At 32.9% G+C, this 22933-nt stretch overlaps 1 protein-coding gene across 8 annotated transcripts; it reads left to right on the plus strand.

Annotated features, from left to right (window-relative positions):
- The first annotated feature begins 5804 nt into the window (after positions 1-5804).
- Positions 5805-16075, plus strand: LOC114413463 (uncharacterized protein At4g10930-like). 8 transcript variants are annotated; one of them, XM_028377890.1, is made up of 16 exons: positions 5805-5947; positions 6043-6157; positions 6339-6424; positions 7242-7332; positions 7558-7607; positions 7867-7936; positions 8226-8335; positions 8639-8704; positions 9189-9751; positions 9870-9950; positions 10099-10174; positions 11480-12761; positions 12873-12947; positions 13602-14690; positions 14840-15063; positions 15789-16075. In XM_028377890.1, exons 2-15 carry the CDS (start codon positions 6089-6091, stop codon positions 15053-15055), a joined length of 3924 nt encoding a protein of 1307 aa, XP_028233691.1. In that variant the 5' UTR covers positions 5805-5947; positions 6043-6088; the 3' UTR covers positions 15056-15063; positions 15789-16075. The 8 variants fall into 8 exon arrangements, with proteins under 8 accessions (XP_028233691.1, XP_028233693.1, XP_028233692.1 ...); XM_028377892.1 differs by having other exon boundaries at positions 5806-5947; positions 6076-6157; XM_028377893.1 differs by having other exon boundaries at positions 5810-5947; positions 6069-6157.
- The last annotated feature ends 6858 nt before the right edge of the window (positions 16076-22933 follow it).

The following is a 22933-nucleotide window of genomic DNA, read 5'->3' on the forward strand; positions in this document are numbered from 1 at the left end:
GATCGTACTATAAAAAATAATTCTATTTTATTCTCCATGGGAACGATCGGAATATTTTTGTATTATTAAAGAAAAACTATAAGGACTCCCACCTTTTTTTAATTTTCATATAGGAACTTATTCTTAAAATTGGTTAATTTAATTATTAATTTTAGTTACGCCATTCATATATGTCTCTCACATTAACTATACCTTGATAGAGTTAACATAGATGTAATGAAAGAGATCAATCTTCATTAAATATCAAGGTATAAGGATTAAAGTAGCGGGAGTTATAGGAATTAGATTAGATGGATAATTTAGCCAATAATTAAAAAGTCTCTCTAGGGCCCAGTCAAAAAGTTACGGTAAATGCACCATACTTGTTGAAAATTTTTACTAACCTCCTTTAGCTTTATAGCCTGCAACGCAAATAACTTAATTTGAATGCTTTGAAAAATGTTTTACGGTGCATGCTTTTATTGAAAAATAAAACAATTGTTCACATTGCTTTTTCCTTTTATAAATTGAAGCCTAGAAGGCTTGTGGCAGATGAAGGAGAGCTTGAATACAATTTATTATATTCTTTTTTAACTTTCCCAAAGTATTATTTTGTTAATAAAGAGACTAGTTTCAAATAAATAATATTAATCAAGGATATGTGGAATATGATAAAAATAAATAAACTTATTGACCTATCAAATTACATGGCCAGTTATTATTTGGCTGCCTATTCAAACCACCGTGATGTTTTCTAATTAAACAACAAATAGCAATGTGATTGGCTTACCATTTTTCGTTACAATTTGTATTGAAATTTTTTTCTTAACGAATAGCAATGTTCATGAATACTTACTGACCACCCCAGAAAGGAATCCTCCTGCCAAATTCACTTAATTTGTCTTTTCTCTTTTTCATCTTCACACAAAGTGTTGGATAAATTATTTGCGGAAAAAAGAGTATTGCGATATGTGCCACCAAAGTGGATCGGCCTCTATTCTCCATTTGTTTGAGATAAGGAATTGTTCGATGCACATGCAGTGCAGATCGACGACCGGGGCAGGTGAATGAGGTGACGTGATATGCCCCTCAGTCATATTCCGTTGTAATTAATGGTCATTTTTCCATTGCCCCCCATCAGTTCAGTAATTAGGCGCGAATCTGATTCCAATTCCTACGTTCCAAAGCAAGCATTCTCTGCAGATGCAAAGAAAAACAACAAAAGTTTAATTACTTAGGAACACTACTTACTATATCCAGTCAATAGTTGTCTGTCAAGAACACGTTCAAGTTTGAATTTATTTTGGCCTTCGAATCGCAATCGTACGTACACTGCTACTCGTTTCCTTCACGACTGTTCCTCCTCATATTTTAACACCCACTTCATGCATATTGTTTCAACTTATCCGAAAGGCAACTTGGACGAACGTTATTGACACTTCTACGCTTTTTTGTTGGAGATAAATATAAATTACTTTCTAATATATTCCTCTAGACGCACTCAATATTATTAATTGAAATTTATTAAACACTACAAAATAAAGAGCTCATTAAATAAAAAATAAGACCTACCTTTGTATTTTGTAATAGTTTTGTATTTTTTAATAGTTTTCAATTATTAATATAGTGTGTGTTTAATTTGATATTACGCACGTTAGTTGTAACAAAAAAATGATATTAAGTTAGTACAATTACGGACTAAATTGATATTTTGTGCAAATACGAGAAAGGAAGAAATATGAGAAGATGAAGTGAATTGATTAACATTTTGCACTTTTAGTAACTACTTTGAAATTTAGCTAAATGCAACTCTAAAGTAGAGGGCAAAGCTCTGCTCAACTTATATAACAAAAAAAATCATAGAAGTGAAATAACATTTGGTTTATGTGATAATTAAAGACAAATAATTTCATACATTCAATTTTCTTCTCTTCAGATGCATTTGGATGAAAGACACTCAGTGAGCGAACAAATTCCCCAAAGCCAATTACTCCATTACGCTTGATGTGTCAAACATATTAAATACCTGCATTTTGCCGATAAACATGTTTACTATTAATTTTTGCTAAGTTGTAGAGTCATGTCTTCATTTAATATGCACATCACAAACACATATAATGGTTACCTTGATACTCAAATTAACTTTCAGATATTCGGTGATCAATTCAAAAACTTGGTAGTAATATTAATTTTTTTCATCATTATTACAATCGTATATACAGAATTGCTATTTTGTAAAAAAATAATTAATATGAAAAGTGATGAACGACAAGTTGACTAATTAGGCTATGAATGACTGACTATATGTGGATGAATTGAAAAAGAAGTCATCTACCAATAAAACTATAATATATTGTTTTTATATAAACATTTATAACACTTTTTATATTTTTTTTAATCTTATTTCTCGTCTCATATCTAACTTCTTTCTTCTCTTTCTGTCTCTCTCCTAGTAGCAAAAGTAAAATTTCTCACACTGCAAGTAACACTAAGCACCTCATATTGGTACAATTTGGTAAAGTAACCATTTATCATTTTTCTTGGACAAATGTTCGTGCACTTAATAGGACATAAGAAAAATAAATAAGATTTGGCACAAGTACGCACCCTACCTGCAAATAGATTCTGCTTGCTACTATTATGAAAAGGTGCAAGATGGAACTCCTCCTGCAGGTAAAAATCTTCATGAATTTGGCACCTCTAACTTAAGTTCTATCAAAATGCTAATAAATTATGATGGCATTGAGCAATATTAATATCAGCTCATTTAGTTAATTAGGAAAAAAAATGGAATCCCTATTACTAGTACTAGCTTAAATGGAAATACCTTGTGAAGGAAGTCATCATCAACAACGCACTAGTTAGCTTCTTTAACGTGCAAAGCAAAGCCTCAATCTCATTCACAGTAACTGTCAATCGGTAAAGGGCACCTGAGAGTGAAACTATATGGAAACTCACATGTATATCCTCACAAAATGTCAAGCATAATTAAGTAACTCATGAGTGCACAACATATGCTGCTAAAATTTTGGTTTGTCACCTAGCAGTTTGCAATGAGATCATGCATGCTGTGACATATTGACATGACAACTTGCAAAAACAAGAAGAACTAACACCTCCCATGTAGTCCTATGCTTACAGCATGAGGTACTAGTTAGGTCTAGTGACAAGTGGCATGCCATAAAGGCATAAACTACAACGTAAAGGCCATGACCAGATTGATAATGATAGCAAAGTCATGGTGCATTTCATGAAAATTCCAAGAGGTAGGATTTAAAAAGAGCTCAAAATAGTAAATTAGGTGAATGTTGTTTTCTCTGCTTACAGGATGCTTCCGAAGCAAGAATGGTGGATAGTTTTTGCTTAGTCTTTGGTCTAGCTTTCTTCAAGCAAAAGCAGCTAATATATTAAGGACCACCAACTAAATTAACGTTAGATTAAAAATTAAGGCAAATTATATATTAAGGCTTTGTTTAGCTTATTATAGAAGGTGTGTTATTTTTTTTTTTTTTTAAAATAACTAGAAATATTAAAGATTTAATGTGAAGAATGTTTTTAAATAGGCTATCAAGACAAACTAAGCTTTTAAAAAGATCAGACTGAGTCAAAATAAAAGTCTTTGATAGATTATAGACTAGACTCAGACCTAAAAAATTAATCGTAGATTAGATTCAGACCTTTTAAAACTTGACCTGACCTATTCTCATCCCTATTGATAACATCTGATCATTTGTCTTATCATTTAATTGCACTTCCATTGATATTATCGAATGCCAATGAATTAATGATTCGAAAGAAATGAAAAATAAAAAAAGTCAAAAAAGAGCAGTGAATCTTTGCTATGACATGATATGATGACCAGTATTAAGTAATAACCGTCCTCGTATATTGAAGAATACATTGTGCAAACATCTTAGAATTTAGTTAGCAAGAATAATAAAACATAGACCATTAAATGGTATAAAAGCGACTTACAGAAACGAGAATAGATGGTTGTGCCCTTCAAAGGTACAGAAATATTCAGAAGTAGACCTATAACAGCTTCATTCGCACGATTGGATCCTCGTTCTTCCTTTTAATTGATTGATTTACGTGCTGAGTCACTGCGACCATTTGCTTTGTAAATATTATTATGTTTATGATATTCAACGTTACACTTTATAGTTTATACGAAAATGGGCTTGATAGACACATCATTTAATAAGATAGAGGAAATTCACAATAACTCAAGCATGCCAGATCTTTAGTTCCCAAGTTTTATTTTAGTTCACAACATGGTAATATGACGTGCAAACATAAAAAAGAAATTATCAAATTAATAAAGGTGAGGATTGAACCTCTCACCCCACAATTTAACAAAATATTTAATCACTAAACTAATGACTTTGTTTAATGTATTAATGAAAATTATAATAATATGTATAATTTAAATAGGAACTAAAGTGGGGGTGAGTGGTTAAAACGTCACCTTTCTTAATTTGACAATCTTTTCTTTTATATGTCATGTTGCTGACACCTTAACATAACTTAGAGACTAAGATCGTAGGCATTAGTTTTTTTTATATTTAGGGTTTAGGGTTTATTAAATAAGAATTACTCTTCTCATCCCATTATAGTTGTCAACTTATGTTGTCTTATATAGGATAAGAAAATTCGATAAATAAATGAAAGAAAATAGTTATTTTATAAAATTAAACTTATGTCATTAATTATTTTTTTTGTTTTTGTAAATCATATTATTAATATCATAAGAGATATAAGTGAAAAAAAATAATTAATGTTACAATGCAAGTTAAAATGATTATTATTTTGATTTTTTTTTCTTACACGATAATTACAATGAGACGGAGGGAGTATCTAGTATTTTTTTCACATGGACTATGACTTTTTGTTATGTGAGTTTTGGTTGTTTTATTTGATAAAAATGAGAGCGTTTTAAATTATATTATTGGTGGTTTTAATATTTTTTGACCAATATCTATTGTATTTATTGTCTTTAATTTTTTTAAATAACGATTTCTTTTAACCACATTGTCCATTATATTTATTATTATTTTCATATATTTTTTTCTCAAAATACATACATTTAAAAAAAATACAAATAAGTTCTTTGTCACTAATTATGTAAAAAATAGAACAACGGGTATTAAAAAAATAAAATGAAAACATATTTTTTTAAGGAAAATTACATTTTTAGTTCCCTAGTTGTTTCCAATTTCAATTTTATTTTTCTTTTAAATTTATTCATGAATTTAGTCCCCAATTATGCCTAATCAGAATGTGATACATAATAGTCAATATTTCTTTGTAACAATCAACGTTTAAATTTGAGTTTGGGGACCATATTTACAGAATTTAACATAATTGGGGAACTAAATTTGTGAATAAATTTAAAGGTGGACTAAAATCAAAATTAGAGACAAATAGGGGACCAAAAACGCAAATTTTCATTTTATTTTATTATAACTAAGTTAAAATATATTCTTATGTAAACAACAAGGAAGGGAAAAAAAACTCAAAAGAATTAAGATGACTTGCCGCAAATATTTTAGGAAAGAGATGCCCGAGTTATTGTAAAACCTCTAATACCTGTCTTTGAATTATATGGATAAAAAAATAAAGTGCATATGTGTATAAGATTAGTTTAAGGATTTTGAAAATATTAAAAGGAAGGGGGTGTAGAATGACCTTTTGAAGGGTGCAGAAAGACAAAGCCTAAGGCCTAATGCATAGGGCTATCATTTGGGCCTAAACTGAATTCTCACTGGCCTAAGAATAAAAAAGAATGTCCAGGAGGTGCGAAAGCGCTCAATGCTCACGTGATGCTTAAGACGTCGACAACGTATTAAGCTTTTCAAGTTTCAAAGCAAAACGTTTCGGAGGCAGATCGGATGAATTGAACCCAAATACTAACGTGGTTTCTCTTCACCGATTCCCTTTATATACACTTTTTCAATTACAGTTACAGGTAATGGATTAAACAATTATTAGTCGGTTAATAAACACACTCTCTCTCTACCAATTCTCATCGCATTCCTTTTCCTCTTTCTCCTTCCAATTGAGAATTCGTTTCTCTAATTGACGCAAAGTTCACAGTGAAATTAGTGCAATGGAAGCGGATTTCGTCACCAGTGACATGCTCACACTCACGCAGGACGCTTTTTACGCCAACGATAATGTAAGCTCATCGCTCTCTTCTCTTCTGCATAGTTTCGACCTTATGAAATGCCTCTTAAACCCTCGCTTGCGCTTATTTTTGTTGCAGCTTTGATAATTTCATGCCAGCTTATTATAATTTTAATTTCACTTATGGTATATGTTTCACCTGAACCGAACACCTAGTATTTCTTAATTAACAGGATGATGTAGCTGTTGAAGGGGAAAGATGTGGAATATGTATGGATATGGTTATTGACAGGGGACTTCTGGATTGCTGTCAGCACTGGTATCTATTTTTTAAAAAAAGACTTCACATATTTGTTTTCTTTTTTCTCTTTTAATTGTCATCTTCTCGATCTCGTTGGTTCGGTAGTGCCAATTTGTTTTATTGATTCTGCCTTACGCCTCATCTGTAAGAATAACAGAACCGTGATCAGGCCTAGTTATCTTTCCGGAACTATGGACATGGGTGATGTTGGTTAAACTGTGTTAAATTGGTTATTGCTTATTGCTTATGCTCCCTGTGTTTTCCCCCCCCTTCTGTACTTGCTTTCTGCTTTGTAGGGGAAGTTATGCCAAAAAGTGGTGTTGTAATGTGAAGATTTTCATGGACGTAAGTTCCCAAATGAAAGGGATTTCTCAGATACACAGACATTCTATACTATCCAGTATCCATTAGAAGATTTTGTTTTTATATTGTAGTAGATTACTCTTTCTGTGGTCATTTTTCATTGGTGTAAACTTCAGCTTCTTTTCCTCATGTATTACGTATTTGTCCATTGATAGTATACTATCTTAGTAAAAGCATTAAGGTTACTGGTGTAACATTAGCCTCTCCAATTTACTTAGTGCAGTTATTCTTTATATTGGAATGTGTTATATGACCTTTTGGAAGAAGAGTCTTCTGGTTGAATGTATATGTTTAAGGGGATTGTCGTCATGCCTGTAGGAGAGCCTCTATTAGTTTGCGCCATGATTTCGTTATGTTAAATTTTCATTCTTTTCCTCCACTTGGTCCCATTAAATGTTGATAATATTTTCTTCACTTTTCAGTATGTATGTTGAAATATCTGAAATTTTGACTCGGTACATTTATTTCACAGGTTCTGCTTTGTATGCATTGACAACTGGGCTACTATCACTAATCTTTGCCCACTTTGCCAGAATGAGTTTCAGTTAATCACTTGTGTTCCAGTGAGTGATATAAAATTGCGGAATGCTGCTTTATCTTCATTGCTTTAGTATAAATCTTCAGGTTACAATTGAATTTGCTCACTTTATTAATTCTGTTTTAGGCCATTTACTTTGTTGTTTTGATTAATATTATTATGAAATTTTGTGTTTTTAATGCATCTAATACCTTGAAAATACTATTAAATTTGGTGCTTGACTAAACATGTGAAACTCATGATTGTGAAGGTATATGATACCATTGGAAACAATAAAGTTGAAGATGATTCATTCTTCAGGTAACTTTTCCTCTATTATGTGTGTATGATTGACAGCCTTATTTTCATTACTCAATTTAAGCTTAGGATTTTCAGAATTGGTGTTTGAGTTGAAAGTCATGAATTTTGCATAATTCTAGCCGTCCATCACTATGACTGAATTTTAAGTAAATTCTTCACAGTTTCATTACTCAATTTTGAATAAATGCTTTACAGTTTGATCATGTTTCTGCAGTAAATAAATTTATATAATCTTAACTGTTTTCCTTCATGACTGCAGAGATGATGACTGGTCCATTGAAGAGAAGAATAACACACTGTCATTTCCCTCTTACTACATTGATGAAAATGTAATTTTTTTCCATATAATATAATTTTAGAATTGCAGGCAAAAAATCTTGACTTCTAGTGTTTCTTGTATTTTTGCATGAGCATATATCCTCTATGCAAATATCTTTTGATTCTTATCATAAGTTGATTCTCCGACACAATTAATACATTTATAAATTCCTCAACATTTTTAAATAACGAAAATCCTTGCAGATAATTTGTTCATGGACTAATATTATTGTCAACATTCTTGCCATTTTGAACATTTAATGCATAACACTAATCCTTATGTATTTCATCATTTTGTAGGCAGTTATTTGCTTGGATGGTGATGGCTGCAAGGTTCGCAATGGGTTGGCTACTATTGAAGGAGATTCTGATCTCGATACATCAATAGCCTGTGATTCATGTGATATATGGTAAACTTAAATCAACAGATTAGGTTAATAGGTTTCAGATATATTGTTTGAAATGATTTTTGTTTTTGTTTAAGATGTCATTGACTAAAATTTCAGTAGGTTATTATTATCTTTTATGACTAGGATGTTGGGGTTGGATTGGTCAGCTATGTGTAATTGCATGTTTGCCTAGGCTTAGACCTCATCTGTAAGGGACATTTGGCAGAAAAAAGTGTTTCTTAACTTGTCAAAGTATTTGTGATAAGTTCATAACAAACACTGTTAGAAGCATAGTTAAGTCTAATAGGTGTCTTTTATTGACAGGTATCATGCCTTCTGTGTGGGATTTGATACTGAAGGTACATCAGACAGTACATGGTTATGCCCCAGGTAAACTGGTCATTCTGCTGGGTATTTTTGTTCTTCTAATTGCTTTTTCTTTTCCTTTAATCTCAAAGCTCAATATGGTTTGTATTTATTAACATCCTTGGTACATATTGGCTACTATCTTATAAATAGTAATATAGAGTGTAATAAGTTGTAGCTGCTAATTTAAAGTCTATGGTTCCCTATGACAGAAAACATGGTCAGGTGATTGTAATCTAAACAAAAGAGAAATTATTTACGATGTAATTAACTATGAAAAGAATGTGTTTTATCCAATAACAAAATAAAACTAACTAGCAAAGGGGTGTCTTTAACAAAATCCCTAGGTAAGCTTCCATCACATGAATTATAAAATTGTTTGCTGACAAAATTTGATATTTTTTTCTGTCCTTTAGTATTATAATTCAGAGTTTTGTTTTAGATGTGTTGCTGCTGATTTGATATATTTTTCTATCTTTTAGTCTTCTAATTCAGGGTTTTGTTTTAGATGTGTTGCTGATGAAGTTTCTAAAGGAACATCCAATTCAGTAGAGAGGACAACCGTGGAATGTAATGCAGATAATCGTAATAGTAACAGTGAATGCCATGCTGAGGATTCCTTTTCAGGAAAAGTGTCTGTGTCTGTTGCTGATACAGGAGAGACAGCTGTTGTTGTTTCAATGGTTGACCAAACAATATGGGTTCCGGCAACAAGTGAGAAAAGCCTATTGTCTTTTGAAGTTGGTGGGTACCCAATGACTGAATCATGTATTTTAATGTCTGACACAAATGGTCAGCAAAGTGGGGAAGTGAAGACAGAGACAAATACGTTACGAATCATGGAGGAAGAAGAACTGGAACTGTCTTTGTCAAACAACATATCCTGTAGCATAACTTCTAAATCCTTAGTGCATAATGATTTAAAGAAAAGTGTCAGTGGAGCAAGGGATGACCCAAGTGGCTTTGACGGAACCAAGTTATTCAACGAGTCCCTTACCAAAACTAGTCCATCCAGAATTGAATCTGAAATGGGTCTTCAACTTGGTTTGTCAGTGGGCTCTTTCTTATCTGGTAAATTAAATTGTATATCACTAGCTTTTTGGTTGAATGAAAAGTATATCATAAATCAACTTTTTGTGCTCTTCTTCTGTAAGCTAGACTGATTGTCATAATCTTAACGTGCTTATAGTTGATAGTGCAGACAAGAATGAAACAAAAGATCAAGCAACTGATGTCCTGTGCTTGAGTTCAGAAGAATGTTTTTTGAAAGGTACTCACCATACAGGGAATATTATTCCTGTTGCTTTCTTTATTTTAGTCCACACTTGGACTGTGGGAAACCATTGATCATATTGGTGGCTTCAAAGCATTTATACCGGTTTTTAAACCTTATAATGTCGATAATAAAATTATCTCAGGAGATGAAATTGAAGCCAATGCTTGTAAGGACAATGCCAGAGTGGCTGGTGGAAAGAGAAAGCATACTGATTATAGGTAAGAAATGATTTAAATTTGTATCATATCATATTAAATGAGTAGTTTTCCATGGTCATTGTGTTGGGGAGAGAGAGAGAGAATGTAAAAATGCTGTGGGATGAAGCACACTTTGCCTTAGTCCTCACTCCTCATGCTTATTATACTCTGACAGATGACTCCAACATGGACACTAGACCCAACACTAACACAGATGCTCTGACATGGTCAATGTAAAAAATATAGGATAGTGGGAGTGTGGGACACTTCTATAAAACACACATACATATGAGAAACATAAAAGATCTAAAATAGTAACCAATATTTGTATATTCTTGTATATGCACCTTTCTATTATAATGAGCCTCACAAAACATACTAAGAGACATTGTTTTTTAATATTTTATATTACATTTTAAAGTGACTTTTTCTTAATGCTAAAAACTAAATATTTTTTTATAATACTAGTTTTCTTAAAATGTCTGTCCATATGGAGATGGAGGTGTTGACTTGAGTGTTTGAGTCATATAGTATGTTTGGGTCAATAATTTTTTTTTTAAGTGAACATTGAATGAGTAGTGTCTAACATGTGCCATACTGGTGTTGGTGTGGGAATTAACGTGTCTAACACTCAACACCTCAAGAAAGGGGAGTGTCCCTACTGCATCTGTTATAATAGAAGGATGGGTTAAGGGTATACAAATGTTTAATTGTCAATCTATCACCCTGCAATCAACATCCTAATTAATAGGAATTGGCCACCCAGAATCAAGCTCCCAATTAGTCACCCCTTGATTTTAGGAGTCGCTGCTTCCTTAATCCATAATACTTGCCTATATTCTTAACAGTTACCAAATCAAGTATTTCCATTAAATGGACCAGGCCTAACTCAATCATAAAAGCTAGCTCGAGAGGAGAGGGTTGCTCAAGTCTTATAACAACTACTTAGATTATTTTCCTAGCTAATGGGGCACTTCTTAACAAAATAGATAGAAAGTCGTATATTATTCTAAAGCCTGAAAGATGTAGTTGTTGGCATAAAATATCATCATGAAAGTGGTGCTGCCGGTTGCAAAGAGCCCTTTGAATATTGATGTTTTCTAATAGTCATAATCAAACAGAAAGACATAGGAGCTGGTGCCTAGATATTCTTGATACTCTTGTGTGCTATTAAAACTGCACCAATTGTCTATGATATTTAAATGCATATTCTGTCGAAATAAATGTGTTAATTGTTACTTGTTTTATGTTCATCACATGAGGAGTTCAAAATTTGACTTTCTTTTCTTTGTTCTTTTTCCCTGATTTTTGTCCTTGACTTCACAGTGATGAGCAAGTTTATATAAAGGCTGATGATGGAGATGTCAAGCCTGAACTTCCAGAAGAAGATGACAAGCCTGAACTTCCGGATGAAATTGGACAAAAGAAAATTAGAGCTACCGGTAGTCAAATGACCAGTACTAATGACTCTGCAGATGCTCATCCCTTAGAAAATGCTCAGAAATGCCCTGCTTTAAAGCATTCTCCAACAAAGGCCATTGTCAAATCAAATATAATGAATATAGTTAAAGGGACAAACCGGAGGCAATCCAAGGGACGTACTGACACTAATGCTTGTGACAAGTTATCTGAAAACAAAGGAAATATGGCTGGGTTGAGGGTTAAAAAGATCATGAAGAGAGTCTCTGATGATGGAGAATCATCCTTGGTAGTTCAAAATCTAAGGCAAGAAATTAGAGAAGCTGTCCGTAACAAATCCTCTATAAACTTTGAGGATAACCATTTTGATCCCAAGCTTCTTGAAGCATTTAGGGCTGCTATAACAGGGCCTAAAACTGAACTTGTAAACAAGTTATCCCCTGCAGCTATAAAGGCAAAGAAGTCAATGTTGCAGAAAGGAAAAGTGCGTGAAAATCTAACCAAGAAAATTTTTGGGACTTCCAATGGAAGAAGAAAGCGTGCGTGGGATAGGGACTGTGAAATTGAGTTTTGGAAATATCGTTGCATGAGAGCTACAAAGCCTGAAAAGATTGAAACTTTAAAATCAGTTCTTGATCTACTAAGAAAAGGTTCAGACAGTCCAGAATCAAAGCAAGCTTCTGAATGTCAGGCCAAGAATCCTATTCTTTCCAGGTTGTATTTAGCAGATACATCTGTTTTCCCTCGGAAAGAGGATGTCAAACCTCTCTCTGTGCTTAAAACCATTGCTAACTCGGAGCAAACTAAGCATAACAACCCATCAGACAAAGCACCAAATCTATTTGTTGATAACAATACTAAAGCAACTAATGTATATAATCTTTTATCAAAGAACAGCGTTTGTTCATCTGAAAAAAAAGTAGATAAGAAGCTTGTACATGGTCCAGTTGGTGATAATTCAACTTCTGGTAAAGTACGTTCAAACAATCACTCAGAAAGGACATCGGTTTCATCAGCTGGTGCCAAAACTAGCACAAAAGAGTTAGGCCTTAAATTAGGTTGTATGAAGAGTGATAAAAGAAAATGGGCCTTGGAGGTTCTTGCGAGGAAAACAGCTGCCACAAGCAGGAACACAGCAAATGGAAATCAGGAAGACAATGCAGTTTTTAAAGGAAATTATCCTTTGCTTGTATGTAAATGATCTTATTAGTTTTGTATAAAATTGTTTTATTTTACCTTTGACATTGTCAGAAATTGTATATGGCAATTCACTGTTACTTCTTTCTGTTATTGTGAGTAGGCCCAATTGCCAATTGATATGAGACCAGTATTGGCACCTTGTCGCCACAATAAAATTCCTATATCAGTGAGGCAGGTATGCTGTACCTTTCATTTCCTCCATTTTATGTTACACTTACACGTTAGATTAGAGGAGAAAACTTGAGATGAAAAAAAAACAATAAAAATAAGTTAATGAAGGCACCAATAGATGGCAATTCACAGTGACATTGGGTTTGAGAAAATAAGTTCCAATTCCTTAGGGGAGTTATTCTTTTCAGCTTACTTTGGAACTAAATTTGGCATTTAGTTATCTGCTGTATTCAAATGTTTAACACAAACATCTGATTGCCACTGGTTTTCCCATCCCTCTCCTTTATTCCTGTTCCATTGTTAATATAACTTGATGAGTGATGCAACCCAAAGTTTCCTTTCAGAAAAAGTGATAGAATCTTAAATCTTTGAATAATTAATTTTCAATAGATAAAAGTCATGGATTGACTGGTTGCCAGATTTCAGGGTTGGGATTAAAACTGGTGAACACTATACAAATTTAGAATAATTTAATTGTGTTCCTCATTTGGCATGTTAGTGGAGTTGAATCACATTTAAGTAATGGAGCATGGCTATTTCCAAAAGATCAAGTTACTGATCAGACATAGAGTGCAACATTCATTCAAGTTGCTTTATTTATGTATACAGTTCTGTTGGTTACTTTTTTACCCTCTTAAACTTTGTTACTTTTGTGCAGGCCCAGCTTTACCGCCTGACAGAGCGCTTATTGAGGAACACAAATCTGGCTGTGATTCGCAGAACTGCAGATACAGAATTAGCTGTTGCAGATGCAGTTAATATTGAAAAAGAAGTTGCTGACAGATCAAACAGCAAACTTGTGTATTTGAACCTTAGTTCACAAGAGCTCTTGCATCGCACAAATAACACAAAAACCAATGTAGCCACAGATACAAGTCCACCAGCCTCATCAGCAATGCTTACTGATCAACAATCGGAACTTAATACTGATGATCTTTCAACTGACCCGGAAGTTGAAACAGCCTTGAAAAATGCTGGTCTGTTGTCTGATTCCCCACCTAGCAGTCCACATGAGAGCAGAGAAACATGTAATAGTGATATGTCAGGGCCTGATAATATACTTGAACTAGATTCTCATCCTGATCTGGATATTTATGGTGATTTTGAGTATGATTTGGAAGATGAAGATTATATTGGTGCTAGTGTTACAAAGGTCTCAAATCCAAAACAAGAGCAAAATGAGTCAAAAGTGAAACTTGTTTTCTCCACGATGAATTTGAAAAAGTCAGATATCGCTTTGGATTGTGCAGACTGGGAGGGGTCTGAAAGAATTGAAGTGCCAGGAGATGCATCCTGCTCACCAAATTGTCACAATGATGCAGTCCTTAGGGACAGGGCTTCTACAATTGATGAGGAGATGGGCCAGCCTTCTGTTTCTTCTGAGCTCCTACCCTGTGAGGCTGCTGTTGAGCCACCTGACTCAGAATTTGAAGAATTATATGGCCCAGACAAAGAACCACTTATAAAAAAATTTCCAGTCAGTGAATCAAGATCATTACTTGGAGATGGCAAGACAGAAAATCTAAGTGTGGCCAATGATTGCCATAATGACGAAACAGAGGTCTTGGACGATGCAGTAAATGCTTCAGAACTTGAGAATGAGAATCTCACAGAAAAAGTTTCTGTTACTACCATCACTGACAAATCTTCTAATGTGTCTGAGGGTGGTGAAAATTCCCAAAAGAAGGAAGAGAAATCTAATGTCATTGCTAAGCAGACTGACTCTGTAAATCATGTAACTAAAAGGGTATTGCAAAATTAATATTCCCATAAGTATCTTATTTTCTTTATTTTTTTTAATATGCAGTAGCTTGTACTATCATTTTTATTTTCTTCCTTTTCTATATTTTCCTGTATAATTGCCATATTTCCGTAATAATGCTGGAGTTTGTACAGGTAGAAGCTTACATCAAGGAGCACATCAGACCACTGTGCAAGAGTGGTGTAATCACGGCTGACCAATACAAGTGGGCTGTTGCAAAAACGACTGAGAAGGTTATGAAATATCATTCCAAAGCAAAGAATGCTAATTTTCTCATAAAGGAAGGCGAGAAAGTAAAGAAACTTGCAGAGCAGTATGCTGAAGCAGCCCAACAGAACAGAAAAAATTGATTCATATGGTATCATTTCATACTCAATGTTTTCTTTAGTTATTGCCCGTTACCCGCCTTTTTTATTATGGTGCTATACTTGCTTTACTGGGAAGCTGTTGATATATTAAGATTAGTCTCACCTCGTCATTTATATTTGAAAGTTTTTATTTCAAAAAAAGTTAGTAATAAAATTTTGTATAATTTTTTTTATTCAACACAAAAAGTTATATAAAGTTGTTTTAACTCAATCAGTTCCTCAACTTAGGATCCAACATATGAATATTTACTTAAAATCACACTAGCTGGTATTTCAACTTAGTTTTGAATGGTCTAACGTATTCAAACATTAAGAGCTGAGAGAACCCGAGTCAAAGGGTAAAATCTCAAAGTTTCATGTGATTAATCAAATGAAATGATTTGATTACTAATTGGGAATTTGGTCCCACCCCATGGTCTTACGTACATAGCAACGACTACCCCGTCGAATCCTCTTGCCCTTGAGTTTCACATTTTCACTTTTCGTATACTTATTTGTATTCCCGGGGAAAAAACTTCTATTTGGTAAAACAGTTAATTATTTTTAACATAAAAGTCAATTATTACAAAATAATTTCATAAAAGTCATTATATAATCTATGCCCGCAAAATTTACTAAAAGGCGGGCAATGCATTAAGTATCAAAAAGATATACCGTATATCCTTTTCAATTATCATAATGTATACAGATCAAAGCTTACAAATGATTCAAACAGATTATTAAAATGAACAATCAGAGTATCAGCCCCAGACCAGAAAGCACAAGCGGGAAGAAAATGGGCCTAACGGTACGAAGACAGAGATTCGAACGAAAGGGGAAATGGAGGAAAGAACAAAGAAACCAAAGAAGATGAGAACGGTGTGCCTTTTACTCAGTTTTCTTGTTGTATAACAATATTATATTTGGATTCGCTTCTGCTATCAACGTGTAGCCAATAAATTTTTAACATTACATCAAAGAGTAGTTCTCGTATGCTAAGTTTCCAACATTCTCATTTTCTGAATTTCCTTTTACAATAATATTAGATTTTCTCATCTTTTATGTTTTTAATTAATTAATTTAAATTCTTATTTAATTTCTCCTCATGTTTGATTTAATTTTCTGTTAACTTAAATTATTGTTTTTCTCATAACATTTTCAAGTCAATTTTTTTTAACTCTTTTTATTAATAAAATATTTATTTATCTAAGTACAAACAAAGTTCATATGGATTTGATATTCGGACTTTTGTTTTAACTTTACTACTTGGGACACATTGGTGCACTTGTCAATTCATCAACATTACCAAGTTAAACCATCGGATCTGATATCAATTGTTGGAAAATCAAGGGATAAATATCGAGGAGATTCACACCAATGGGCCATGAGTAACCATATACGTGAATCTGACACCGCATTTTAATTCAAAACCTTAAGGTTCAGGTTTATAGGTTTTCTCCTCACCTATAAGTTGCTCAACTTTTTCATTTTTACTCCATGTGAAAGATCTTCAACACTAGTCAAAAGTGCAAAAGAAGGGGAAAAGTTTAAGGCTCGTTTAGTAGCAAAGGAATATGCACAACAGAAGGGGGTTGATTATGATGAGATTTTATCCCCAGTCGTGAGACACATTTCTATTAGGATAGTGTTAGCCTTGGCAGCCAGTCATGAGATGCACTTGGAGCAAATGGACGTGATCTTTCTTCACAATGATCTAGAGGAGAAAATTTACATGGAGCAGCCAAAAGGGTTTAGTATAGGTGAACTAGGTCGGTTGGTTTGAAAGTTGAAGAGGTCTTTGTATGAATTGAAGCAATCTCCAAGGCAATGGTACAAACAATTTGATTCCTACATGCTTCTAATTGACTACAAGCGATGTGAGTATGACTGTCGTGTTTATGTGAGAAACCTTGATGATGACTCTTATTTTTCTAATATTATATGTTGATGATATGCTAATTGCTGGTAACCATTTGCATGATGTGAATGAGTTGAAATCACTGTTGAGCTAGGAGTTTGACATGAAAAACTTGGGTTCTGCCAAGAAGATTCTCAAGATGGAGATTCACAGGATAGGAAATTGAGATAGTTATGGCTCTAATAGCAGGGTTATGTTGAGAAGGTGCTAGACATGTTCAACATGAGCAATGCAAAGCCTATGGGTACTTAATTGGCAAAACATTTTAAGCTTTCTGTAGATCAATGTCTGAAGACAGATGCTGAGGTGGAATACATGTCAAAGGTTCCCTATGCAAATATAGTTGGTTGCTTGATTTATGTTATGGTGTGCACTAAATCGGATTTGGCACATGTTGTAAACCAAGTCTGCAAGTTTATGTCTAACCCAGGCAAGCAGCATTGGGAAGTAGTGAAGTGGATCTTGAGGTACCTAAAGGCTACAATAGGCAATGATATTATGTTTGGTAGTCAGTAGGGTGGTCCTTCAGTTGCAAGATATGTGGATTTTGACTATGCTGGTGATCTGGATGACAGAAGACCTACAGCAGGGTATGTTTTTACTCTTGGAGATGGGCTTGTTTGTTGCAAGTCTATATTCAATCTCTTGTGGCAATGTCAACAATTGAAACGGAGTATATGGCGGTAGCAAAGGCTAGCAAGGAAGTTGTGTGGTTAGCAAGGCTAGTGAAGGAGCTAGGCATTGAGTAGGGTGAAGTTCAATTACATTGTGATAGACAAAGTGCTATTGACTTGGCAAAGAATCAGGTGTATCATGCTAAAACCAAGCACATTGATGTGAGGTTCTACAAGATTAGCGAGTTGACGACATCTGGTCAGGTTTTGCTTAGGAAAGTTCACACTTAAGAGAATGTAGTTGATATGTTAACCGAAGGCGGTCACAATTGACAAGTTCAAGTATTACTTGGACTTATTTAATGTTGTTGGGTGTTAGACATGACAGGATTCTCAACCCAGGGGACCGAGGTGGATTTATTATTTATCTTCCACGGGACTAAATATTCGTCAAGGTGGAGATTATTGTGCATGACTCATATTTTATGGGCTGGACAAATTTATGGCTTGAACAAAATTATAGAGTAGAGCATAAAGTCCACCTGTTGTTGGGTTGCAAAATGGGTTGGGGTGCGGGTAAAGTCCATAGTATGCATAATAATATGTATTGTGATATAACCTTATTGTTTATAAATAAGAAATAGAAATAGTCCCTCTACTTCCAAGGACGTAGATACACTTGTCGAATCTCGTTAAATCTCTTGTGTTTACATGTGTGTGTGTGATTTCTCTCATACCCTTTAGAATTTCGATTGTTATTGCTAACAATCAAGAACATAAGAAGAATCATAAATTTTTCACTTTGTTTTTCATAAAGTCTTAAGAATAAGCTACCAAACAAAACCCCCCAAAACTAGAGAAGCCACTTCAAATATATCAACCACAAAACAAAACATAAACTCATTGCATCAAATAAACTTCAAGGGTTCAAAGACATGTTAGATGTACAAACCACACAAAATCACAAAACTACATACAACACAATCATGTGAGACCCCCCAAATTTTGTCATTTTCAATAAATTTTAGCTAATGAGAGATGATGTTCTTAACATTTCTCGTAATTAGTTTCTAAAGAATCCAAACTTTGTCATAAGAGAAGAATATATCCATGAATTTAAATGATTGAGACTAGAAACAACATTGTTAATAGTAAAATAAAAACTTCAATCTTACAAACACCTATACAATCCTTATGCACAATTTAAGTTGCCACAAAGAGAAACAGCCTAGGCCTTTTCTCTTGGGGGATTCCTCCCATCCTAATTAAAATGGGGTTGTGATTTGTGTGAAACTGACAAGAATTTAGCAAAAACATCTAGGCAGGTCATTCTATAAGAGTAAGAAAAGGTGGCTCAATCAATCTTCTTAGTAATAGTCTTCTTACCTTTACAAGTTATGTGCATTCACAATCTACCAATCCATACTAAATTCATCATTTGAGCAAAAGCTTCACCTTTGGTTGTGAGAAACAATCTTACATTTGTTCTAAAGGGAGAAGGATCTCAACAATGAATAACATAGACACTAGTGCACGCTTAAACTTGGTCACCAAAAGTAACAATGAGATTAGAAGAGTAAATGCAGGTGCTCAATAGAAAAACGGTGCAATTCTAACCTTGCTTATCAAAAACCCAAAGACCCATTTCCACGTTCCCATCGACTTCAATAATGGAAATTAGGTCATACCCAATGTGCTTCCATAAACACCTAGCAACCAATTAAGTAATGCCAGATGTGCTTCTAGAAACCATTGTTTATGACTTTTTTGGTTTGAACATTAATAGCCCATTATCAAAATCCTTCATCAAAATTAAGTTTAAAGGTGAGGGTCCAAGTGCCAAGAATGAAATCACTAACCATTTAGCTCCATTTTACCAACAATGTCATGTGGTCATTCCATGGCCATAGTCTCAAATGTGATACAATCTTTGTCATTAGATCGAGACATAACATTTGGGTTAGGAAAACTAGTTTCATTAACAAAATGACAACAAACTTGTCTAAGTTGCTAAATACTCACAAAAGTTTTTAAAATTTTGTTGGTGCACCACCTCCTTAAAGCTTTGTTGTGCAATGCTTATAGAAGGCTCAATTGTGGTGAACTTTTCCTTATTCTTGTTGTGACTTGCACCACGTGCATGGGAATTGTTAAAAGAGCTTTGCGCCTAGAGATGACGTTACTATTTGGTTCGCATGTGACTTGGCATAATTATTAGCAACATCATGATGCCTTCTTTTTTCTTTTCTTTTTTGCTTATTCACATTTTAGCCTCTCGATCATCATGCTGTAGGACCAAGTTGTAGCAACATTTGAATTTAATGTTATTAATCGATGGTAATCTGCTTCATATCCCACTAGCATATTTCCTTATTCAAAACAGAATTTGTATCAGTTTCATTTGAAATAAATTCACTCTTAGCTTTTTTCTTCCATATCAATTGAATTGGTTGAGTTACGTTTTTTCTCCTTACAATAAGTTAATCCCCATGCATATATGATTCCATCGATTTTGGCTTGATAAGGTGTGGTGGTAACATCTGATTTTGCCTTCAAATTTGTTGATATTGAACTTAATGTTGCATTTTGGTAGTGTTTCTGCTAGTAGTCTAGCTGACCTGTGTTTGTGGTCCACCATCACCCTTCATAGGATTGGGCTTTAAATTACGATTTTTTTGGTTAAGTGTCTATAGCAACCACTCTTAAAACAAATTATGTGAAGACCCCATATTCAACTAATGGACATTAAGCCATACTTATTGTCAACTGATTGAGTGAAATTGATTTCTATGCAAAATGCCTTTCTACCCAGATAGTGTTATTATTAATCTTAATGGGTCTAACCACTACAACAATTGTTGTAAGTAAACAAAAATCATCATAATAAACCAAATTTAAACCCTAGCTTGTAAAAACATTTGAAATAACAATTGATTGCTAATGATTTGCTTCATGCCCCACTAGCTCATTCCCTATATCCAACACTGAAATTATCATATTTATTTGAAATAAATTCACTCTTGCCTTTTTTTTCTCTCCATATCATCTGCATTTTGAGTTTTTTTTTTTATTTTCTTGTAACAATAAGTCAATCTCATTCAAATATGATTCCACCGATTTTGGCTTTATAGGATGTGATGGTAATTTCTGATTTTGTCCCCAAATTTGTTGATGTTGAGTTTAATGTTGCATTAACTGTGGTGTCTCCATTAGCTCAATCCCCATACAAAAACAACCATACTTAACACAAATTATGTAAAAACCCTCTATTTGACTTAATGCCAATGGTCGTTAAGCCGTTTTCCGACGATCGATTAAGATCGATTTCTACGCAAATACATGCAAATTTCCCTCCTTCCACCTAGTAGTGTTATTATTAATCTTAATGAGTTTACCCACTGTAACAATCATTGCAAGTAAAAAAAACTTTTTTATCATAATAACTAAATTTAAACTAAAGAATATCTAGACCACGGTTCTTTTCACATTAGCATGTAGGAAAACAAAATATAGATTCCTTTTCCGTTACCACCAAATAATGGTAAAAAAAAAATAAAAAATCATCCATAAGCCTTTTGAAGTAATGTTATTCTCATGCTCTATGCGAAATTAAAAATCATAAAAAAAGGCAAAAAAGAACAAAAGAATGTTAGACTACCTGGCTTTTTGTACTTGGATCTCCAAGTTTTTGGAATACTCCAAATTATGCTTGAGCGTCTAAATTTGGGTCGATACCAGCAAAAACATCTCTGAAGAAAATTTTAATACCATGCCAGATGTACTGAAAAAGAATAGCAGAGTAAATAAAACATGTCCAAAAGTAAACCAACTCCTCGGACTGCTATGAAAGATAGGATAAATCAACTTTGACCATGTAAACCAACATCCTTAATGTTGAAACCACCATTAGGTTTTCAAATTTTTGAGAGTTTTTCTTTCATTGTATTGTAACAATGGTCTTTTCCAGACAGTTTAACTATAACATCCTTTCAAGGGCAGCATAACTCATGGAATACATGTTATTCCATATGTAACTTGGGAGCAATCAGTAACAAATATCATATTCTTTGCAAACTAGATTTTGAGCAAGCAAATTTGTCGACAAAGGTTTTGTACTTTCAAAGTTCGTATCAAAATGAGATAACAAGTGCCAATTGTAGTGTTGTTATGTCGTGGGAATTGCCTTTATTTAGTGAGTCATACGGCAGAGATGGAATCTTCATTGCCCTAATCAAGAAAGTGGAACCCTTTCTCACTACTTTGGCATTCATAAACAAATAAAAAGTTAAATAGAAAATAAAACATTTGAGCTATTTTTTCTTTTATTTAATGAATTTTACAAAATTTTATTAATGGAAAACATATAATGTATTAAATATATTCCTAATGTTTTTATGAAAATATTATACATTAATAGTCAAATCAAATTTAATTTTATCCCCCAAAACCTAATTCGAACAACCAATATCTCCAATTGTCTCTTATTAAAAACCACTAACTACCTGTTTCTATTTCCTCTTCATTAAATTTCCTATAATTTTAATTTTTCATGTAATGTCTAATAAAAAAAATTAAATTATTAAAAATATGTATTAACATTTTTAATAAAAATTGCGCGCATACTATCAAAACAATATACAAGTGAACCAAAAAAAAAATATAATCATGGAATTTAATTTTATTCTAGAAACCCACGTCATATAACCGATATTAAAAAAAGTGCGTGGCTAACGTTAGCGTTAAGTAATAAATGAAAAATATAATGGAAATTAATTAATTTAATCCAGAATAAATAAACAAATGACTTAATATTTTTTTATTCTTTTAAAATTGATTAATTTATTTTTTTAGTCTTAAAAAAATTATTTTTATTAATCCCTTTAATTTTTGAAAAATTATTTTTAATCTTTTTTTATTTTTTTGTGTTAATTGTGTTATAGTTTGTGATAATTTATCACCGTTAATTTTTTTTTTTCCTAATTTAATTTTTTTTAAAATAATTTATGATAATTTAACATAGAATATATAAAAAAGTTACAACAATTCTCCATTTTTTTTTATTTTTTTCTTTAAAATCAACAAAATATGTATAAAAAAATATCATCAAATCATATGAGTCAAATATTTGACAAAATAAAATAGTCACAAATCATTTTTTTTTAAAAAAAATTTTAAAAAATCACGATTAAAAATTATGAAATCATTAATATATTTAACAAATAAAAGTGACTTTTCAAAAATTTGAACAACTAATAAAAATAAATTATAAAAACAATTACTCAAATTGAATTAAAAGAATATTTAAAGTCCAAATAAATTGATGGGTTATTTTATTACACGACGTTGCTC

This window comes from Glycine soja, chromosome 5 (assembly GCF_004193775.1).
Source record: "Glycine soja cultivar W05 chromosome 5, ASM419377v2, whole genome shotgun sequence".
Classification (NCBI taxonomy): domain Eukaryota; kingdom Viridiplantae; phylum Streptophyta; class Magnoliopsida; order Fabales; family Fabaceae; genus Glycine; species Glycine soja.